The sequence below is a fragment of the Microcaecilia unicolor genome, chromosome 5 (assembly GCF_901765095.1).
Source record: "Microcaecilia unicolor chromosome 5, aMicUni1.1, whole genome shotgun sequence".
Classification (NCBI taxonomy): domain Eukaryota; kingdom Metazoa; phylum Chordata; class Amphibia; order Gymnophiona; family Siphonopidae; genus Microcaecilia; species Microcaecilia unicolor.
This window is the reverse complement of record NC_044035.1, coordinates 160,105,912-160,124,410: the sequence shown is the minus strand read 5'-3', so window position 1 is coordinate 160,124,410 and position 18,499 is coordinate 160,105,912. Positions and strand designations below refer to the sequence as shown.

The following is an 18,499-nucleotide window of genomic DNA, read 5'->3' as shown; positions in this document are numbered from 1 at the left end:
ATGAGCAAATTTTTTTTCCTGCAGTCTTGTGTCGTCCAAGAAACATCTGGAAAAATTAAAACTCTTTCTCACAAGAAAGACCTCATTAGATCTATAAACAAACAAAATAAAGGTTCATTATTCTGCAAAAATACAAATGAAACTACTAGTGTAGTTCTATGAGACATGTCCTCTTGCAATCATTCCAACACTGCTGCTAAGTCCAAAGTATCAGAAGCAATATCTTGTACACAAAGATGCTTGCCTAGAAGCAACTGGCAAGCATTACAGTTTCTATGGTGGTGGAAATCCTGAGTGAATAATTAAATATCTCTTTCAGAAATACCTCTATCAGGAGCTTATAAAACGTTTCATGGGGTGAATTATATTTTACATACTGTAAAGTGGATCCTCTTTTCTCAGCGGTTGCAGCTCTCCACAGCCTGAAGAACCCCTTTCAGTACTGCTCCTTTTCCCCTCAGAAACAATGACTTTCTTTTATGGCCTAGGAGGGGCTTCCCTCCTTCCCTTGGTTGTGGCCCCAAAACACAAAACAAAGCACAGTTATCATTCCCCTTTTTCAAACCGGTCAATTGCCCAGTCCAGGCTTCCACAGCTGCTTCCTCTCCCTCCCTCCTGGGGAAGAGTAGCAGCAAATAATAAAAGAAAAAAAAAATACCCGGTTCAGTGTAGCGGGATTTTCCAAAACACAGTTCAGTTCTAGCCAACCTTTCAAAATACAGCTTAGTTTAGCCCGGCTTTCAAAACACAGTTCAGGTCTAGCCAAGCTTTCAAAATACAGTTCAGTTCTAGCCAAGCTTTCCAAAACACAGCTCAATTTAGCCAGGCTTTCAAAAACACATTTCAGTTCTAGCCAAGCTTTCCAAAACACAGCTCAATTTAGCCAGGCTTTCAAAAACACATTTCAGTTCTAGCCAAGCTTTCCAAAACACAGCTCAATTTAGCCAGGCTTTCAAAAACACAGTTCAGTTCTAGCCAAGCTTTCCAAAACACAGCTCAATTTAGCCAGGCCTTCAAAAACACAGTTCAGTTCTAGCCAAGCTTTCAAAACACAGCTCAGTTTAGCCAGGCTTTCAAAACACAGTTCAGTAATGGCTTTGCGTGGGCTCAAAGCCTAGGGTCCCACCCTCTTGGTCAGTCATACTCCTACCTGACCTCCTCCCGCTTGACCCGGCTTGGCCCCGCTACTTCCTTGGCTTTCGCTGAGCCAGAGCTGAAAAGTCCATCGGCTCTTCCAGGGTGTTCTCCGGTTCAGTCAACTCTATAGGGCAAGGCTCACTCTCTCCTTCTCTCTCCTCAGGAGCCCAATCCATATTCTCCTCGCCCCGCCCTTCTCCCAGCTGCTCACCCTTTCTTTCATTAAAGCTCTTTGGTGGCTCTTCTTTCTCCACCCACCTGTTCCACCACCTCTTCCACCAGGTTGGAGAATCAGCCTTATTCCTTCCCCTGCGGCCCTCCTCTGGAGACTCCTGGGAATGCACATAGTTTCTCTTATCCCCGGTCTCCCTTGGGGCATGCTGGGAGTTGTAGTTCTTTATTTCTAGTTTTTTCCTGGGGAATGCCTGCCTATAACGGGGGTATTCTGGCCTATCCCAGGGTTCCTTTGGGGCCTGTCCTACATACTCTTTACAATACGGAAAACTCAGAAGTCTCATATTTCTTCCCGAGATCTATCTTCCGTAACCTGGTACAGTCAATGGTACTGAGTCACCTGGACTATTGCAACGCACTGTACGCTGGCTGCAAAGAACAGACTATCAAGAAACTCCAAACAGCCCAGAATACTGCCGCCAGACTCATATTTGGAAAAACAAAATATGAAAGTGCAAAACCCCTAAGAGAGAAACTTCACTGGCTCCCACTTAAGGAACGTATCGCATTTAAGCTCTGCACGATTGTACACAAATCATCCACGGAGACGCCCCGACCTACGTGCTAGACCTCATGGACCTGCCTCCCAGAAACGCCAAAAGATCATCCCGCAAATTTCTTAATCTACACTTCCCCAGCTGTAAAGGACTAAAATATAAGTTAATACATGCGACTACCTTCTCTTACATGAGCACGCAGCTGTGGAATGCACTACCAACTAACTTGAAAACAATCAATGAAATAACTAACTTTCGTAAATCTCTGTAGGCCTTGTTGAAGAGATACGTTTTCAAAGAGAATCTATAGCTTAACTATGCCATCTCGCCAATCCACTCCAGTTCTGAAAGTCATCTTTCTATAACTATCTGCTTAGATCTTTTTTCTCATCCTTAATCGTTTTGTAATACCAATTGTATATGATATCCTGGAATGGCGATGTCATAACAAACTCTGTAAGCCACATTGAGCCTGCAAATAGGTGGGAAAATGTGGGATACAAATGCAATAAATAAATAAATTTAAGGCATGAGCCCCATTTTTTTTTAGGATTTCAATCTTCAATTTAATTTTGCAAAACCTGTTCCTGGATCCCCTTAATCTGGGAAACAAGATTTTTCTATATCTGAAATTTTCCTTTCCTGGGCACCCATCTGAATATTTAGTCACCCGCAGAGGCAGACATAACAGTGACACAAACCTTGTGGAGAAATTCAACCGCAGTTCAGAAAAAGTCAAGTGTAATCTCTAGCAGCATCATCAATGGTTGCAGCAAACTAACATCCAAAGCCCAACCCACTAGAAGGCCCAGTTCTTTGTATATATTTCCGCAACTGTTGGTATGAGAGATACCAGTTCTAGGTGGGGCCAGAACTATCGGTGAATCAAATGCAGGGCTGGAGGTATGCTGCCCTCATCAACAAGCTCAGGACCTGCACGTCCTCACAAATCTATCAACTCGGTCCAGGAAGTCATCTTGGTCACTCACCCCTAACTGAAATATTTGTACACAGACGGGCAGGGGATGAACAGAATGGTCTCATGATAGAGGTGGTAAAGATAATAACGGTGTCAGAGTTCATGAAGCCATGGGCTAAGCCCAGAGTTTCTGTCAGGGAGGGGAAGGGAAGGGATAATAATGAGTGAGAGGAGAGGATGGGCAGACTAAATGGGCCTTATATTCTTATCTACTGGAATATTCACTATATCTATGTATATTTACTTCACTTTATTATGGTTTATTGGTCTATGTTCCTGTACAAAATACAATCCTAGATTCAGCCCCCAAAGTGGACAGATGCTGATGCAAATATTTAACATTGCTCCAAGGTTAAGAGAAAATGTCTATGTGTCTATGCGCACATTCAAACTCCACCTGCTCTGCCCAAACTCCATCCCCAGGAACACCTATATGTGATATGTGCAGGTAATGTACCATCTTGTTTCTGCACATATAATGTTACACCATTTTACTCATGGACTTTCAGCCATTTTCAAAGGGAAGGACCCTGTAACAGCTTTTTCGGCGAAAAACAAAAGCTCATTGGTTACCCAATTACTTCACCCAAGGAAAGGATGGGCAATTTTCTGACAACAGGTAAAAAGCTTCTGAAAATTGTCCTCACCATCTGTGGTAGCATCTCATCCATTTCTCCAGTAATGCCTAATGCTTCCACAAGTCCTTGTGGTTGTTCTTTCTGACATGTGTCTAACTGACTCCTGCCACTCTTCCCTGCATAGTATAGCATCAATTGAACAAGGCCCATGAGTACACCTGATAAAAAATGTATTAGGATGGGAGCTGGACAACCAAAGCTGGCCAAATACTGAAAGGAGCTCTTATAAACTACATGAGCTCACAATAAAAAGGGTGACCAACCAAGTCTATCACAAGAAGGGGAGTCTGTCATTTCTTTTATAAGCTTCTCTTTCAATACTTCCTAACTTCCTTGCCCACACAATTATATAAGCTATACAAGTCTTGTCAAAGATAAGTCTTCAAAGGCTGCAAAACAGGCCAGCTTTTCAGTATATCCCTAATAAATACCGGGTATGCATAGGAGCCGACTCTGTGGGTGCTGTGGGTGCTCCAGCACCCCCAATATTGAGAAAATTCCTTGCATGTGTCCAGGGAGGGGTTATGTCCATTGGGCTTAGCACCCCCAATAATTACGAAAAGTTGGCTCCTATGTAAATATGCATACTATTAATCCAGTAACTACCTTACTCTTTTTAATTTTTATTACTTTTGTTTATTGAAACCTTTGAACATTAAACTTACAAAAAAAATGTTATACAATATTGACTACAAATTGTTTTATAAGTTTAATGTTCAAAGGTTTCAATAAAGGAAAGTAATAAAAATTAAAAACAGTAAGGTAATGGATTAATATTTACATTGTTACTAGATTGAAATAGTGATACTCAGAGAGTGATCTGTATAATAAATAGGCATGAGAAAGATCTGCATGCCCATTACCTCCACAGTATGAAAATCTGTCTCTTGCATTTTATTAGAAATATCCTCAAAATGACTACTGCACTTGGATAATAGCATAGTACCAAAAATCCCTCTAACCGGACCGACACTATTTATATAACAATCAGGTGGAAGGAGAGCGGAGAAGCAAAATTATTCAGATACAGCCACTCTCTGGATAAGCTATGTGTTTAGTGTACATGTGCTGATAGTAGTAGCAGAGACCGAACATTATTTTACTGTTAACCCGGGTTACTAGTAACTAGGTCTCATTGTATAAAATGGTATCTGTACTAAAATAAAATAAATTAGTGCTAAAATAGCACATCTTAATGGTAGCCCATGTTGATAAACTCCCCCTTAGTGAGAGGAGTTTCAGCCTTTGGTAACCAGTCATAATGCCTCATGTCATAATGCCTCATTCCACCAATGTTAATAGCCAACCTCATCAGTGATGTCACAATGACTTGTGGCCCTATACTTGGCTCACTTTTATTACATATAGCAGTGATTTTGATTTCTAGAGACATTTCATTTTCCTTCATTTAAGGGGGGAAGTTTATCAACATGGGCTATCGTTAATTTCAGTTATTAGTAACTAGGTCTCACTGCATAAGACAGAACCCGTGCTAAAATAGCATGAGTTCTGGTAAAATAACCTGTGTTAATGGTAGCCCATTTTGATAACTTTCCCCCTTACCGTGAGGAGTTTCAGTCTCTGGTAACCAGAGATGATATTGTGATGTCATAATGCCTCATTCCAATAAGAGTCAACCTCATCAGTGATGTCACAATCGCCTGATTTCCTATTCTTGGTTCACTTTTTTTTCTTTTTTTTACTTTATTTATTGATTTTAAAGCAACATAATATTTATAAAAACATATAACAGCATATAATATGGAACAATGAAGAAAAAAACAACAAAAAAACAACAAAAAAACATACAGGTCAGTGAGCTGATAAAAATAAAACAGGACAGTATGTGCACCATACTTTAGAGAGCTAATTCCCTTCACAAGTCACATAGTTGTCTAGCAGCGACCATGCTCTATGGAAAGAGGAGATGCAACCAAATCTTGGCTCACTTTTATTATATATAGAGGAATCTATTGTTAAGACAGGTTATTTTACTATTAAGTCAGGTTATTAGTATCTAGGTCTCATTGGCATAAAATGGTTACGATGCTAAAATAGCACAAGTTGTGGTAAAATAACCCATCCAAACAGTAGCCCATGTTGACAACTTCCCCCCAATGGGAGCAATTCTATAAAGGTCGCTCAAATTCTATGACAGCATCTGGGTGCCCAAATTCCATTACAGAATAGAAAATATAAGTGGTAGCACCTAAATGTTGGCACACAAATCCTGATGTCATGTAAAAAGCTACACAACTAAGTGTGGGACCTGCCCATGCTTCGCCCCATGTGTGCTCTCCTTGCAGTTATGCGCTATGTGGGTTTTCCAATAAGGTTTTAGAATAGCACCCAACCAGCACCTACATGTGTGAATGATACATTTATATGTGAAAGTGCTCATCTATATATATAAAACTCACCCTCAGAGGATCACGTGACGCCATGAACAGGAGCGGCTGCTGAAACTCCCGCTCCTGCCGGATTACCCGCTAAACCCTCAAAAACTGGGGAATTAGCTTGCAACGAACCACCAAACCTACGCCTACAGCACAGGAACTTACGGTGAAGAATTTAAGTTGTCCAAAACGCAGCGAAATCTTATGGCGGCAAAGAGTCTTCGAAGAGACAAAGAAAAGACGCGAGGCGGCGAGGAGAAAATGGCGGCTCCGCCGAGCCCGCCCACGCACACTGTGAGTTCAGTGTGGGTGGCAGAGGTGGTAGCGGAGGTGACGAACGCCATGGAACCGCTGCTGGATAAGCGCCTGGGGCCCATTGACAACAAATTATCTCTGGTCCAGGAAAATTTGGGACAGTTAAACAAGGAGCTGGCAGAATTTCAGCAGAGACACGGGGCCCTGGAGGATAAGGTGCAAAAAATAGAGGAAGACAACAAGAAACTCAGAACCCAAGTGGAGGCATACGAAGAGAAGCTGGAGGACCCTGAACAGGTCTCGCAGAAACAATCTAAGATTCGTGGGGTTGCCTGAGGCTATAGAAACTACTAACCTAAGAGTTTTCATAGAAACCTGGCTATCGGAACAGCTGCAACTCCCGGAGGATCTCGGAGCCATTCAGGTGGAAAGAGCGCACCGGGTGGGACCCAAGCAATCAGACAATGCGAGGCCGAGAGTGGTGATCTGCCGTTTGCTGAACTTCGTACATAAAGAGGCCATAGTGCAGGCCTTGAGGAAGGATCGGGAGCTACACTATGGAAACAAAAAAGTGCTATGCTTTCAGGACTACTCTGCGGCAGTGGCGATTCAACGAAGGAAGTTTTCCCCGATTTGCACGAAGCTGTTTGAAAAGAAGATCAGATTTGCCTTACAGTATCCGGCGAAACTGCGTGTAACTTATCAGGCAGAGGTAAAGACCTTCACTGCCGTGGAACAAGCGCAGGCCTTTTTGAGCTCTCTAGAGGAGCGCTGATCGTGAAGGTATAAATGACCTATGAAGAAGTGAGGAAGGCCCAACAGCCTTCCAGGGCAAGGATTACAAATTGTTTCTGTTAAAAGTTGGATTACTATTGACTGTTTTAGAAGCAGAATAATGCATGTTAACTGTTGGTTCCAATATGCAGATTTAGCAGTTACTTATACATTAAGAGAGAGAGAGCAGTGCACCACTGATTACAGAGGACCCACCATAAGATCGTCTCCGGGAGGAGTTAGTATGGAAAATGAGAGTCATGAGGTGTCCATGACTGGGCCTCGCCAAAGAGAGGGGACTGCCAGTTCTGTGGAGGGCAGATGAGACGACTATTGCTCAAGAAATACGGGATCAGACGGACTGAGACTGCTAGTGGGGACGCAGGATTTTCAAGATACCCGAAGGAAGTGATTGCTGCCCTACAGAACAGCGGAGATCTGCTGAGGACTCAGATGCAGAGGTTTTGTGGTTTACAAGTTATTAATATATAGGTTATGTGAGCACCTTTTTATCTTTATATGTTAATGTTATAACAGTAAAGGAATACTAAGGTTGGGTGGTGGAGGTGGTAATGGCTTACAGGAGGGGGAGGGGGTAAGGGGCGTTATATGTGATGGTCCCGTTTTGGGGCTGGGGAAGTTTAAAAGGGGGGAGGGGGGTTGGGGGAGGTAGGGACCTGGAGGTTTCGTTTAATAAGGTTTTGGAGAGAAAGAAGAGGGAGCATGTTAGAAAAGGGAGGGGGGTGGTGGCTGGGACACCCCTCTTCAAGACAAGAGAGGTATAGAGCTCAAGGACTGGTATCTCATGTGAATTGGGCACCCTGAAAGTTGTGACGTGGAATGTAGGAGGGATCTCGTCTCCCGTTAAACGTACTAAAATATTACAACATTTGCAGAGACACAAAGTAGATATAGCTCTGTTGCAGGAAACCCACTTATCAGCTGTGGAGCATGCCAAACTGCGTACCTGGTGGGTGGGGGAGTGTGTCTCAGCAGAGGCTCAGGGGAAAAAAGGAGGGGTTGCCATCTTGTTCAGAAAGGGGATAATAGACAAATTGGAAGTGCGATTCACTGACCCGGGAGGGAGATTTTTGATCTGTGAGGCTACCATAAACCGACAAACGGTGCTGTTTGGGAATGTATATGCCCCAAACCAATATGACAGGAAGTTTTATAGGATGCTTGCCTTAAGATTGCTACGACATAACTCATTGCCCATGATACTGGATGGAGATTTTAACACAGTGATGGATCCTTTGATGGACAGTACAGGGGCCCGGAGGCAGAATCTTGGCCAGGAGAATAGGGGGCTGCCTAATCTTTGTCGACAGATGGGGCTAGTGGATGTTTGGCGGACCCTTGACCCACAGGGGAGAGATTATACGCATCTATCCCGAGTACATGGAACGCAAGCGCGAATTGATTATTTGCTGATCTCAGAGCAGCTTTTTGGCTCAGTGGTGAGCTCGGTCATAGGCGCCACTGTGATCTCGGATCACGCCTGGGTGGAAATGTGCTGGGTACCCCGGGGGGAGCAGAGAGGATATGGTAGATGGGCGTTCCCAGTGGAGCTCTATCGGGATCCAGCTTTTAGGGCGTCCATACTTCAAAGTTGGCGGGATTATAAACTACATAATGGAATACATGCTGATGATCCAGTTCTCTACTGGGAGTCAGCCAAGGCAGTACTCCGTGGAGAAATCATCAGCTACATGGCGCATAAACGTAAAGCCCGACTTAAGGAAATATTACGACTCAGTCAGCTAGTGTGCAAGGCTCGGAGATGTTATGGTCGTCAGCCCTCCCTAGAGAATAAACAACATTTACTGTCCCTGCAAACGGCATTAAACGAAGCCCTTCATCAAAAAGCTGTGAAATCACAGAATTATTACAAGTATCAGCTTTATAAGCATGGCAACAAAGGGGGGCGGCTGTTAGCACGGTTGATAGAGACTAAGCAAGGGAAAGCTAGGGTTCTCACTATGAAGGGAGGGCAGGATACAAGAGTCTCCACGGATCAAGGAATTAGTGAGATCTTCTATAATTATTATAAAGAGCTTTATGGAATCCCACCGGATGAGGGTTTGTCGGGAGACATGTATTTAGAGCAGTTACAGCTGCCAAGTCTATCTCCACAAGAGGAGCAGAAGTTTAACAATCCCATCACATCAGAGGAGGTGTTGCTGGCTATTAATCAAAGCCAGCTGTTTAAAGCACCGGGGGTGGACGGTTACAGGGCGGAATTTTACAAAATAATGGGGGAAGAGATAATAGACCCTTTAACTGCAATGTTCAACACTTTAATAGATCAAGAACAGGTGCCTCCAGATCTAAACACTGCCTGCATTATCGTAATCCCCAAGAAAGGAAGAGATCCGGAATTAGCAGCATCATATAGGCCTATTTCACTCCTGAATTTTGAGATCAAACTAATGGCTAAGATCATGGCGAACAGATTAGCGAGGATTCTACCGGACTTAATACATGATACCCAAGTAGGGTTTGTAAAGGGACGGACAATCGCAAAAAATGTCCGCTCTGAGCCCCGCCCTTGCGTCAAACGTCATAACTTTGAGGGCGGAGCAATGGCAGAACAATGACGGGGTTGGCGACGAAAACCTTGATGGCAGAACAACGAAGGAGTTGACAGGGAGGGAGGCGGGGGGAGGGGGGTGTTGGGAAATCGCTCTGGGCCCCGCCCTTGCGTCAAACGTCATGACGTTGAGGGCGGAGCAATAGCAGAATAACGAAGGGGTTGGGCGGGGGGGGGGGGGTGTTGGCGACGAAAACCTTGCTAGCACCCATTTCATTTTCTCAGAAACGGGCCTCTTTTACTAGTATTCTATAATCTTCACATGCAAATGGCACTTACATTTAGGCTCTAACCAGCTGATATTCAGCCCGCAAGAGGCAGGCTGGTTAAGTCCTAAGATCGACGCTGAGTCCGAATATTCAATGATGGACCACTTCCAGTGACCGCCATTGAATATCCTTTTTTTTTGGCCGGTTTAAACTTGACCAGCTATGTCAATAGTCAGCACTGGATGGTTAAGTTTATAGTAGACAAAGATTGGACTGCTATTTAGGCAGGCCACTTTGGTCGCTAAACTTAATCGGCAAAGCGCTGAATATTTACGGCTAGCCGGTTGTATCACACGATATAGCCGGTTAGCCCCTGTGTGTTAACTAGGAATATTCAGTGGAGATACCTGGCTATCTCTCACTGAATATTAGCGCTTAGCCAGTTAAGTGCTAGTTAACAGGCCAGGAGCCATTCCCGGCAAGTTAAATAACACTAAATATTGACTACAGAATTAGGGGGGAATAAATGTTAAGTGATAACTGCTTAAAACACTTTACTAAAAGGCACCAGTACATATAGAGGGGCATAATCGAAAGGGGCGCCCAAGTTTTCCTCAGGACGTCCTCGCAGGACGTCCCGGTGAAGGGGCAAGAAAACACGTATTATCGAAACAAGATGGGCGTCCATCTTTCGTTTCGATGATATGGTCGGGGACGCCCAAATAGCGAAATTTAAGTCGACCTTAGAGATGGTCGACCCTGATTTTTGGCCATAATGGAAACTGAGGACACGCATTTCAGAAACGACCAAATCCAAGCCATTTGGTCATGGGAGGAGCCAGCATTCGAAGTGCACTGGTCCCCCTGACATGCCAAGACACCAACTGGGCACCCTAAGGGGCACTGCAGTGGACTTCAGAAATTACTCCCAGGTGCATAGCTCCCTTACCTTGGGTGCTGAGCCCCCCAACCCCCCTCCCCAAAACCCACTCCCCACAACTGTACAACACTACCATAGCCATAAGGGGTGAAGGGGGGGGCACCTAGATGTGGGTACAGTGGGTTTCGGGTGGGTTTTGAAGAGCTCACATTTACCACCACAAGTGTAACAGGTGGGGGGGGGGGGGGGGGGTGGGCCTGGGTCCGCCTGCCTGAATTGCACTGCACTCACTAAAACTGCTCCAGGGACCTGCATACTGCTGTCATGGAGCTCGGTATGATATTTGAGGCAGGCGTAGAGGCTGGAAAAAATATTTTTTTTAAATTTATTGAGGGTGGGAGGGGGTTAGTGACCACTGGCGGAGTAAGGGGAAGTCATCCTCAATTCCCTCCGGTGGTCATCTGGTCATTTAGAGCACATTTCTGTGGCTTGATCATAAATAAAAAAGGACCAGGTAAAATCGTCCAAGTGTTTGTCAGGGATGCCCTTTTTCCTCATTATCGGTCGAGGATGCCCATGTGTTAGGCACGCCCCAGTCCCGCCTTCACTACACTTCCAACACGCCCCCGTGAACTTTGGTCGTCCCCGCAACGGAAAGCAGTTGAGGACTCCCAAAATCGGCTTTTGATTATGTCAATTTGAGCAACCCTGAGAGAAGGACGTCCATCTTACATTTATGTCGAAAAATGGGCGCCCTTCTCTTTTGAAAATAAGCCTGCTAGTCAGCACATTGTTGCAGCTATGGGTGGGCTGGGGTGGCACAGGTCTACCCAGCAGCGGCACAGCTGTGATGTGGCTCACGGGGATCCCCAAACCACGCCAGTTCAAAACTCTTGGCATCTTCTCCCTCCCTTCCTCTAGGCGATTTGTGGATCTCTTAAATGCACTCACTTAACCCACTCCCCCCACCAGCCTTCCCTCTGATGCAACTTCTTGTTTGCGGGACCAGGATGTTGAGTTAGAGAGATGAGTTGGGACCAGCACAACCAGCAAGCATGAATCGCTGCTCACTGCCAGTGAAGAACTAAAGGACTTAGAAGATACATCCACTCCCCCAATTCTCTGGTAAGAGACCTCCCCAATCACCTGGGGGGGAAAGGGAAGGGTGAGATGCTGGGCGAGAGGTTGGGTTCTTGTGCCCACTCACTTTGGGCTTAAGCTTGCCCAAAATTGGGTGTTTGGCTACGCCCCTCACTCAACGTACAAATAGCAGCACTGAATATGCAAATTAATTAAAATGCTGGTGCTGGTATATGAATTAAGCCACTCATCACCACTGAATATCAATCAATTTCTGGGATTCTTTCTGTTCAAATACACAAAAAAAGTACCTTGCAAAAGGAAGAGAAAGCCAAGGACTTTGAAATAGCTTAGGACCCCCAAAAAACATGCCTACATGAGGTTTATCTCCTTGGTTGCACATACCTTGTGTCCCTCGATCTGTAGCTTCTGCAGCACCTGCTGGAACCCGGCCAGGCTGGGCTGGCCCATTCCAAACACAGGGTGACCTCCTTTAGCTTGACGAAAGTTTGGAGCGCCACAGCTGCCTGTAGTGTTCAACACATCCAACTTGCTGTACACATCGCGGACCATAAAATATTTACCCTGTAAGTGACAGTACAAAACGAGGGATTAGAAGAAATAGGTATGCTCCCCCTCAACTTGCTGAGGAGATGTTCTCATACAACACATTTATGGGTAATAAGGCCCCTTCAAATAACATTGGAGAGAATGGAAGAAGTACAGGGGACGAGAGACTGATGTACTATTGCTTGACCACTAGGACAACCATATTTTGTTTGCTGGTAGATCAATGATGCTGTGATAGTTTTTTCAAGTCCTAGCTAAGAAATAAACCAGGTAGGAAGTGTATGTTTAATAAAAAATGTGATCTTTAATTAATACAGTGTTCAAAACAACTCAACCACAGAAAGTAATGCAATCTATTTATTTATTTTTATTTCTGCATTTGTACCCCACATTTCACTGTAAAGTAGATGATCACATTAGCCAAGTCCTTCTCAACTACTGAGAGACTCTATGGTAAAGTAGGAAGGGACATAGTAAGATACCAGCAAATGAGGACAGCATTTGAATGGGAGAATGATTGAAGCAGGTTATCTTTTATTATTACCTGTACTAGGTAGTGGTCAGGCATTGTGTCCGACATCTTTCCCATAGAATAATTGGCCTTAAGCAAGTCATCGTGAATCTGGAACTCTTCTTTGCAGTTGTACCTGAACACCATGATACACCAAGCAAAATAAGAAGAGAGAACATTATCCTAACTGTGAAATGAGAGGCTGACATGTTTAGCCCTATGACAAGAGTCTACTCTCTAAAAAGAGACACTGAAATAAGTAAAACTGCTTTATTTGATAGAAAACAAGGAACATTATTCATGGAAGGAGCTACATGGTGAAGGGGAGGGGGGACGTTCTCGATTTATCTCCTGCTTAGCATAGCCCACTGGCAGGCTAACAGAGTGGTTCAACCCTGCTCTGGAGGAAACGGTCTGGGTCAAGAAGGCTGAACCATTTCTCTGCCCAACCCATGTTTTGCCCTGCTACTAGTACTGATACCACAGAACAAACAGATACAATGCTAGACCTCAATCCACCAGAAGCTGGCCTATGATAACCATTTTGGATTTAGATTGGATTATTCATCTTCTTAAATCTGCATTCAGATGAGTTACAGAAAAGTAAAGTACATTCTTCCCTGACATTAATACACTATTTTTTGTTATTTAATACAGGCCCATTGTTCTCAATCACTTGTTTAAATTAAAATAATATGAGTGGTAACTGACAGCATACTGCTGTATACTCACTGTGATCTCTGATGTCACCATGCAATGCACAGCACATGCAGCAGGTGATTGGCTTAACCAAGCTGCCTCAGAACCACTCCTCAGATTACCCTACCTCAGAAGCCCAATTCAGGTAGACTCATGAGCTCTCAGTTATACATCCCGCTTTGGATCCCAGGAACATATGTCCACCCCTGAACATGAGTGAGGTGCGTATGAGAGAGGAGAGAAGGATGAAGATCAGCAGTACTTTGCAGAATAGGAGAGTAGTCTAATGGTTAGAACAGCAGGCTGAGAACCAGGGAGGCCCAGTTCAAATCCCAATGCAGCTCCTTGGGATCTTGTCATGTCACTTAACCCCTCTGTTGCCTCCGGTACAAAATTAGATTGCAAGTCTTCAGGGGACAGGATATATCTACTGAACCAGAATGTAACTCACTTGAACTACATCCAAATAAAAATTTATTTATTTATGGTTCATTTATATCCCACATTTTCCCACACATGCAGGCACAATGTGGCTTACAGAAAATTAGGAGGAATTACAAATTATGAAGATACAGATAAAGCGAAAAAAAAAAAAAAGGTTAACAAGGGGTGCATTGACTAACAGTGGAAAACTAAGCAGGATGGGGAACGTAAAGGGGAATATTAATCAGCAGGGGAACAAGGAGAGTAGGTTGCAACAAAGTAGTAAGTCTTCAGCAATTTCTTGAAGAAGGTGTGGTCCATTTGCATTTTGAGGTGCCTCGGCAGAGCATTCCACATTTTTGGGCAGCAATAGCGAAAAGAGGAGGGAAAAAATCATCTTGTATTTGACGCCCTTGCAGTTTGGAAAGTGGAGTTGAAGATATGACCGGGCATCAGGCACAGAATTCCTGAGTGGAAGATCAATCAAGTTGAGCATGTAGTCCGGGGCACGCCCATAGATAATTTTATGGGTTAAAGCACAGATTTTAAAGGTGATACGTTCCTGTACAGGTAGCCAATGAAGGTTGTAGCGCAGAGGCTGAGCATGTGCGAATCGATTCTTACCCAAAATCAGTCTCGCAGCTGTGTTCTGGACTGTCTGGAACTTTTTTTAAGAGAGAGACTTTGCAGCCCGCATAAATCCCACTGCAGTAATCAAGATGGGACAGTACTAGCCAGTACACAAGGGTACAAAACAGTTCTCTTGGAAGGAAATGTCTTATGCGCTGGAGCCTCCACATAGCATTAAACATTCTTTTGCAGACCAGTTGCACGTGATTGGCTAACTGTAGGTGTACATCCAGATTCACTCCTAAAAGACGCAAACTGTTGGAAATTGGTGGAACAGACTTGAACTGGAAGAGTAGTTTCAGTGAATGGGCTATGGGGGACGAGAGTATGATACACTGGGTTTTGTCCTTGTTGAGTTTAAACCGAAACAACTGAGCTCAGTGTTCGATTGTGGAGAAGCTAGCTTCAATGAGATCAGCTATTTTGGATACGGTGGTATGAAAGGGGATGTAGATGGTTATGTCGTTGGTGTAGATGAATGGATTGAGGCCTAGGTTTGCTAGAGCTGTGGCTAACGGTACCAGAATGATGTTAAATAATGTTGGAGAAAGGGGTGAACCCTGGGGTACCCCGCAAGAGGCAGTCCATGGAGCAGAGATGGTTGAATTCGTGTTGCCCCAATAGGATCTGTCACGTCTGTGGCCGTGACCACCCTCAGCCTTACCTTCTTTCTGGGGGTCAACAGCTCTGCTGGCTTCTGTCTGTCTTTGTGTTAGTTTTGGCTCTGGCTTTGTGTGCTGATTGCTCCACTAGACCTCACCTGTGTGGGCTCTGCTTTTCTAGGGAGCCAGCATATAAGATGGCTGCCACCGGCTCTATGCCAGCTTCCAAGATGGCTCCTGCTTGTCTTTCCTCTGGGCTCACTTCCTATGTGTGTCAAGCCTCTCTTTGGTGTCAGTGTACTTCCTGCTTCTGTCCTGCTGGTGGTGACTCATCAGTGAGAGCCTTCATAAGGAAGTGCTGTGCTTGCATTCAGGGCCTTTGCATGGTGTCATGCCTAAAAGTCAGCAGGTTAGTGAGAGTTCTGTTGCGCTGCTACTAAGCGTGTCTCTGGGTTCCTACCCATCTGCTTTCTGTACCTGTGGACTGCTAGTCCTTCGGGGTGGGCTCTGCCTCTCTGAGTGTCTGGGGACTGCTAGTCTTTCTAGTGCTTTCCTCAGTGTTTGTAGCCTCAGTCTTTGTTTGTTCTCAGCTTGGGTTGGAGATACTCAGCTACAGCCTGGGGTTATTTCTCTGGCTGTGTGTGGAGCTGCTGTAGCTTCAGCCCAAGACCTTTGGCCTGTTATTCCTGGTTTGCTCTCTTTAACCTGAGCCCTGCTTTGCCCAGCTTCTATGTTTACCCTGAGCCCTGCTTTGCCCAGCTTGTGTGTCAACCCTTAAGCCTGTTTCTGCCTAGCTAGTGTTATCCGGTTTCCCACTCTGCCTAGCTAATGTATATCCTGAGTGTATATCCTGAACCCTGCTTGTATATCTTCAGTGTATATCCTGAATCCTGTCTCTGTCTAGCTAGTGTGTATTTCCGGGGTGATTATCCTGTATCCTGCCTCTACCTAGCTAGTCAGTTTACCCTGTGGGTATTCCCTGAACCCCCTTCTGCCTAGCTTGCATGTTGCCCTAGTCCTTGCTCCTGCTAAGCTCTTGTATGTCTTGTCTTCATAGTCTGTCTTGTGTTTCTGGCTTAGCGGTTGCGTGCAGCGCTCAGTGCAGTCTAGTATTTAGTATTGCTTCCTCGTGTTTCCTAGACCCAGGGTGGGTCCTCTGGATCTCCAGTTCTGGCCTTGTCCTGCAAGCCCTGCCGGCCACCCGCACGCTGGAGCTCAACTCCAGCGGAACGGTGGCTAAATGCAGGTGAAATGGTTCCTGTTCTGCCGGCTCCAGTTGCCTACTTCCAATCCAGAGTTCCAGTCCTGTCCTTCTGTATGTCCAGTTCCAGGGTGGTCTTGCCTGCCTCTGCCGCTCCTCAGCAGGGGTCCAAGGGCTCACGATTCCCGGTTCTGCCTCGAGGACCTGACAGAATGCAAAGGCCCTCGAGAACGCGACAGGATCTGGAGGTTAAGAAGCCCTTGAACCAGAGTAGAACAGACCCACCTATGCCGAAAGAGTCTAGAAGATGAAGTAGTATGTCATGGTCCACCATATCGAAGACACTTGACATGTCAAATTGAAGCAAAAGTACTTTCAGACCAATGGATAGCTCTTGTTTGAAGTTTGATAAGCTGGTGACTAGTACTGTCTCAGTGCTATAATGGGTACGGAAACCTGACTCTGAATGGTGAAGGATGTTAAAATTAGTCAGGAATTCATTCAACTGGACGTTCCCCATACTCTCCATTAATTTGATAACCAATGGTATGGAAGCCACTGGACCATAATTGGAAACATCATCGGATTTAATCTTAAGGCTCTGTAGTATGGAAGTGAGTAGAATATTACCATGCTCCAGCAGGAAAGTCCCAGATCCTAGCACATAGTTTAGATAGGAAGTCAGATCTTCAACAAAACATGAATAAGATGCAGTGGGCTTATATGAGTAAGACTGATCAGATAAAACTTTCAGGGAGTCAGTGGCTCTGCTGCAGTCAACACTCCCTCAGATGTTACTTGGTCAAACATGACTTACGATAAAAGTGACATAAACAGACTGTGTAAGTGTACATTTCTTCACCTCTGTTTTACTTATCAGAACGTGTTCACTTAATTCCTGACCTAATATCAACATTTGGAAGCTCTCTCAAAATTTTTGTACTAGTATTCTTGGAAAGAGGAGATTCACGTCTACTCATTCCACTCCACTCAGTATTTTAGAGACCTCTACCTCCCTTCAGTCATCTCTTCTCCAAGCTGAAGAGCCCTGGCTACTTTAGCCTTTCCTCATAGAGAAGTCATCCCATCCCCTTTATCATTTCTGTTGCCCTTCTCTGTACCTTTTCTAATTCCATTATGTCTTTTTTTGAGATGCGATGACCAGAATTGCATCACTTTGCACTTGTTCACATTAAATGTCATCTACCATTTGGATTCCAGCCTCCCAGTCTCATAAGATCCTCTTATAATTTTTCACAGTCCTCTTGTGATTTAACAACTTTCAACAACTTTGTGTCGTCAGCAAATTTAATTACCTCACTAGTTATTCCCATCTCTAGATAATTTATAAATATATTAAAAAGCTTTCACACATACAATAATGCATTAAAATGGTTCACAACTGGTACTGCTCCACCATTAGTAGAGATGTCCATTTCTCTTGAGTCATTTAAATACCTTGGCATTTATATATTGATAGTCAATTTTCTTTCAATACTCAAGTTTCCCATGTAGTTCACACCCATTTCTGGTCTTTATGTCAATTTAGATCTAGCCGTTCCTTCCACAATCTTGACTCTCAAGAAAACACTATTACTCAAGACTTGATCACTGTAACATGGTTTATACAGGCCTTCTGTTATCTCCTGAAATGCTGATACAGTTGGTTCTAAATATGTCAGTCCGTCTTGTCATAAATAAACACTGCTCAACTTCAATCCTATTTTGCGATATATATACTCCTAGCTTACTGAGTTCAAAATCACAAAAGTATATATATGTCTATATATAAGGATCTTCTCAGACCGGCGTACCTTCCCTTAATAAGTCCGTCTTGTCATGCCATGTGATCAGACCATGTTACTCTACTTCTCAAGCAACTTCATTGTGTTCATATTAAATTTCAAATTCAATTTAAGATATTAGTCCTGGTTCATAAAGCCTTCTACACTGGATGACCCCCTTACTTGGCCTCCCGTCTCCACCATTCATCAAACATATTTCAACTGCATCACTGGCTGGTCTGAAAAGCACCAGACAATTCAGCCTTTTTCTTTCTGGTGCCCATCTATTGAATCTGCTATACCTAGCATCCAGCTTGAATCATCGCTTCCAAAATGTAAGTCTGCTCTGAAGACCCAGTTTTCTGATCAGGCCTTTGGTTGTCAAGGTACATGGTGGGAATGAGCAG

The 18,499-nt window shown here is 44.3% G+C and overlaps 1 protein-coding gene across 5 annotated transcripts in view; it reads right to left on the bottom strand.

Moving 5' to 3' along the window:
* The window catches only part of PALD1 (phosphatase domain containing paladin 1), a 514,740-nt gene that overhangs the window by 224,210 nt on the left and 272,031 nt on the right, over positions 1-18,499 (bottom strand). For all 5 annotated transcript variants that reach the window (XM_030203509.1, XM_030203510.1, XM_030203512.1 and 2 more), the window contains exons 3-4: positions 12,787-12,889; positions 12,078-12,257 (exon numbers count right to left, since the gene is read on the bottom strand). In XM_030203509.1, coding sequence (XP_030059369.1) covers positions 12,078-12,257; positions 12,787-12,889 — 283 coding nt within the window. The remainder of the gene's footprint in view (positions 1-12,077; positions 12,258-12,786; positions 12,890-18,499) is intronic.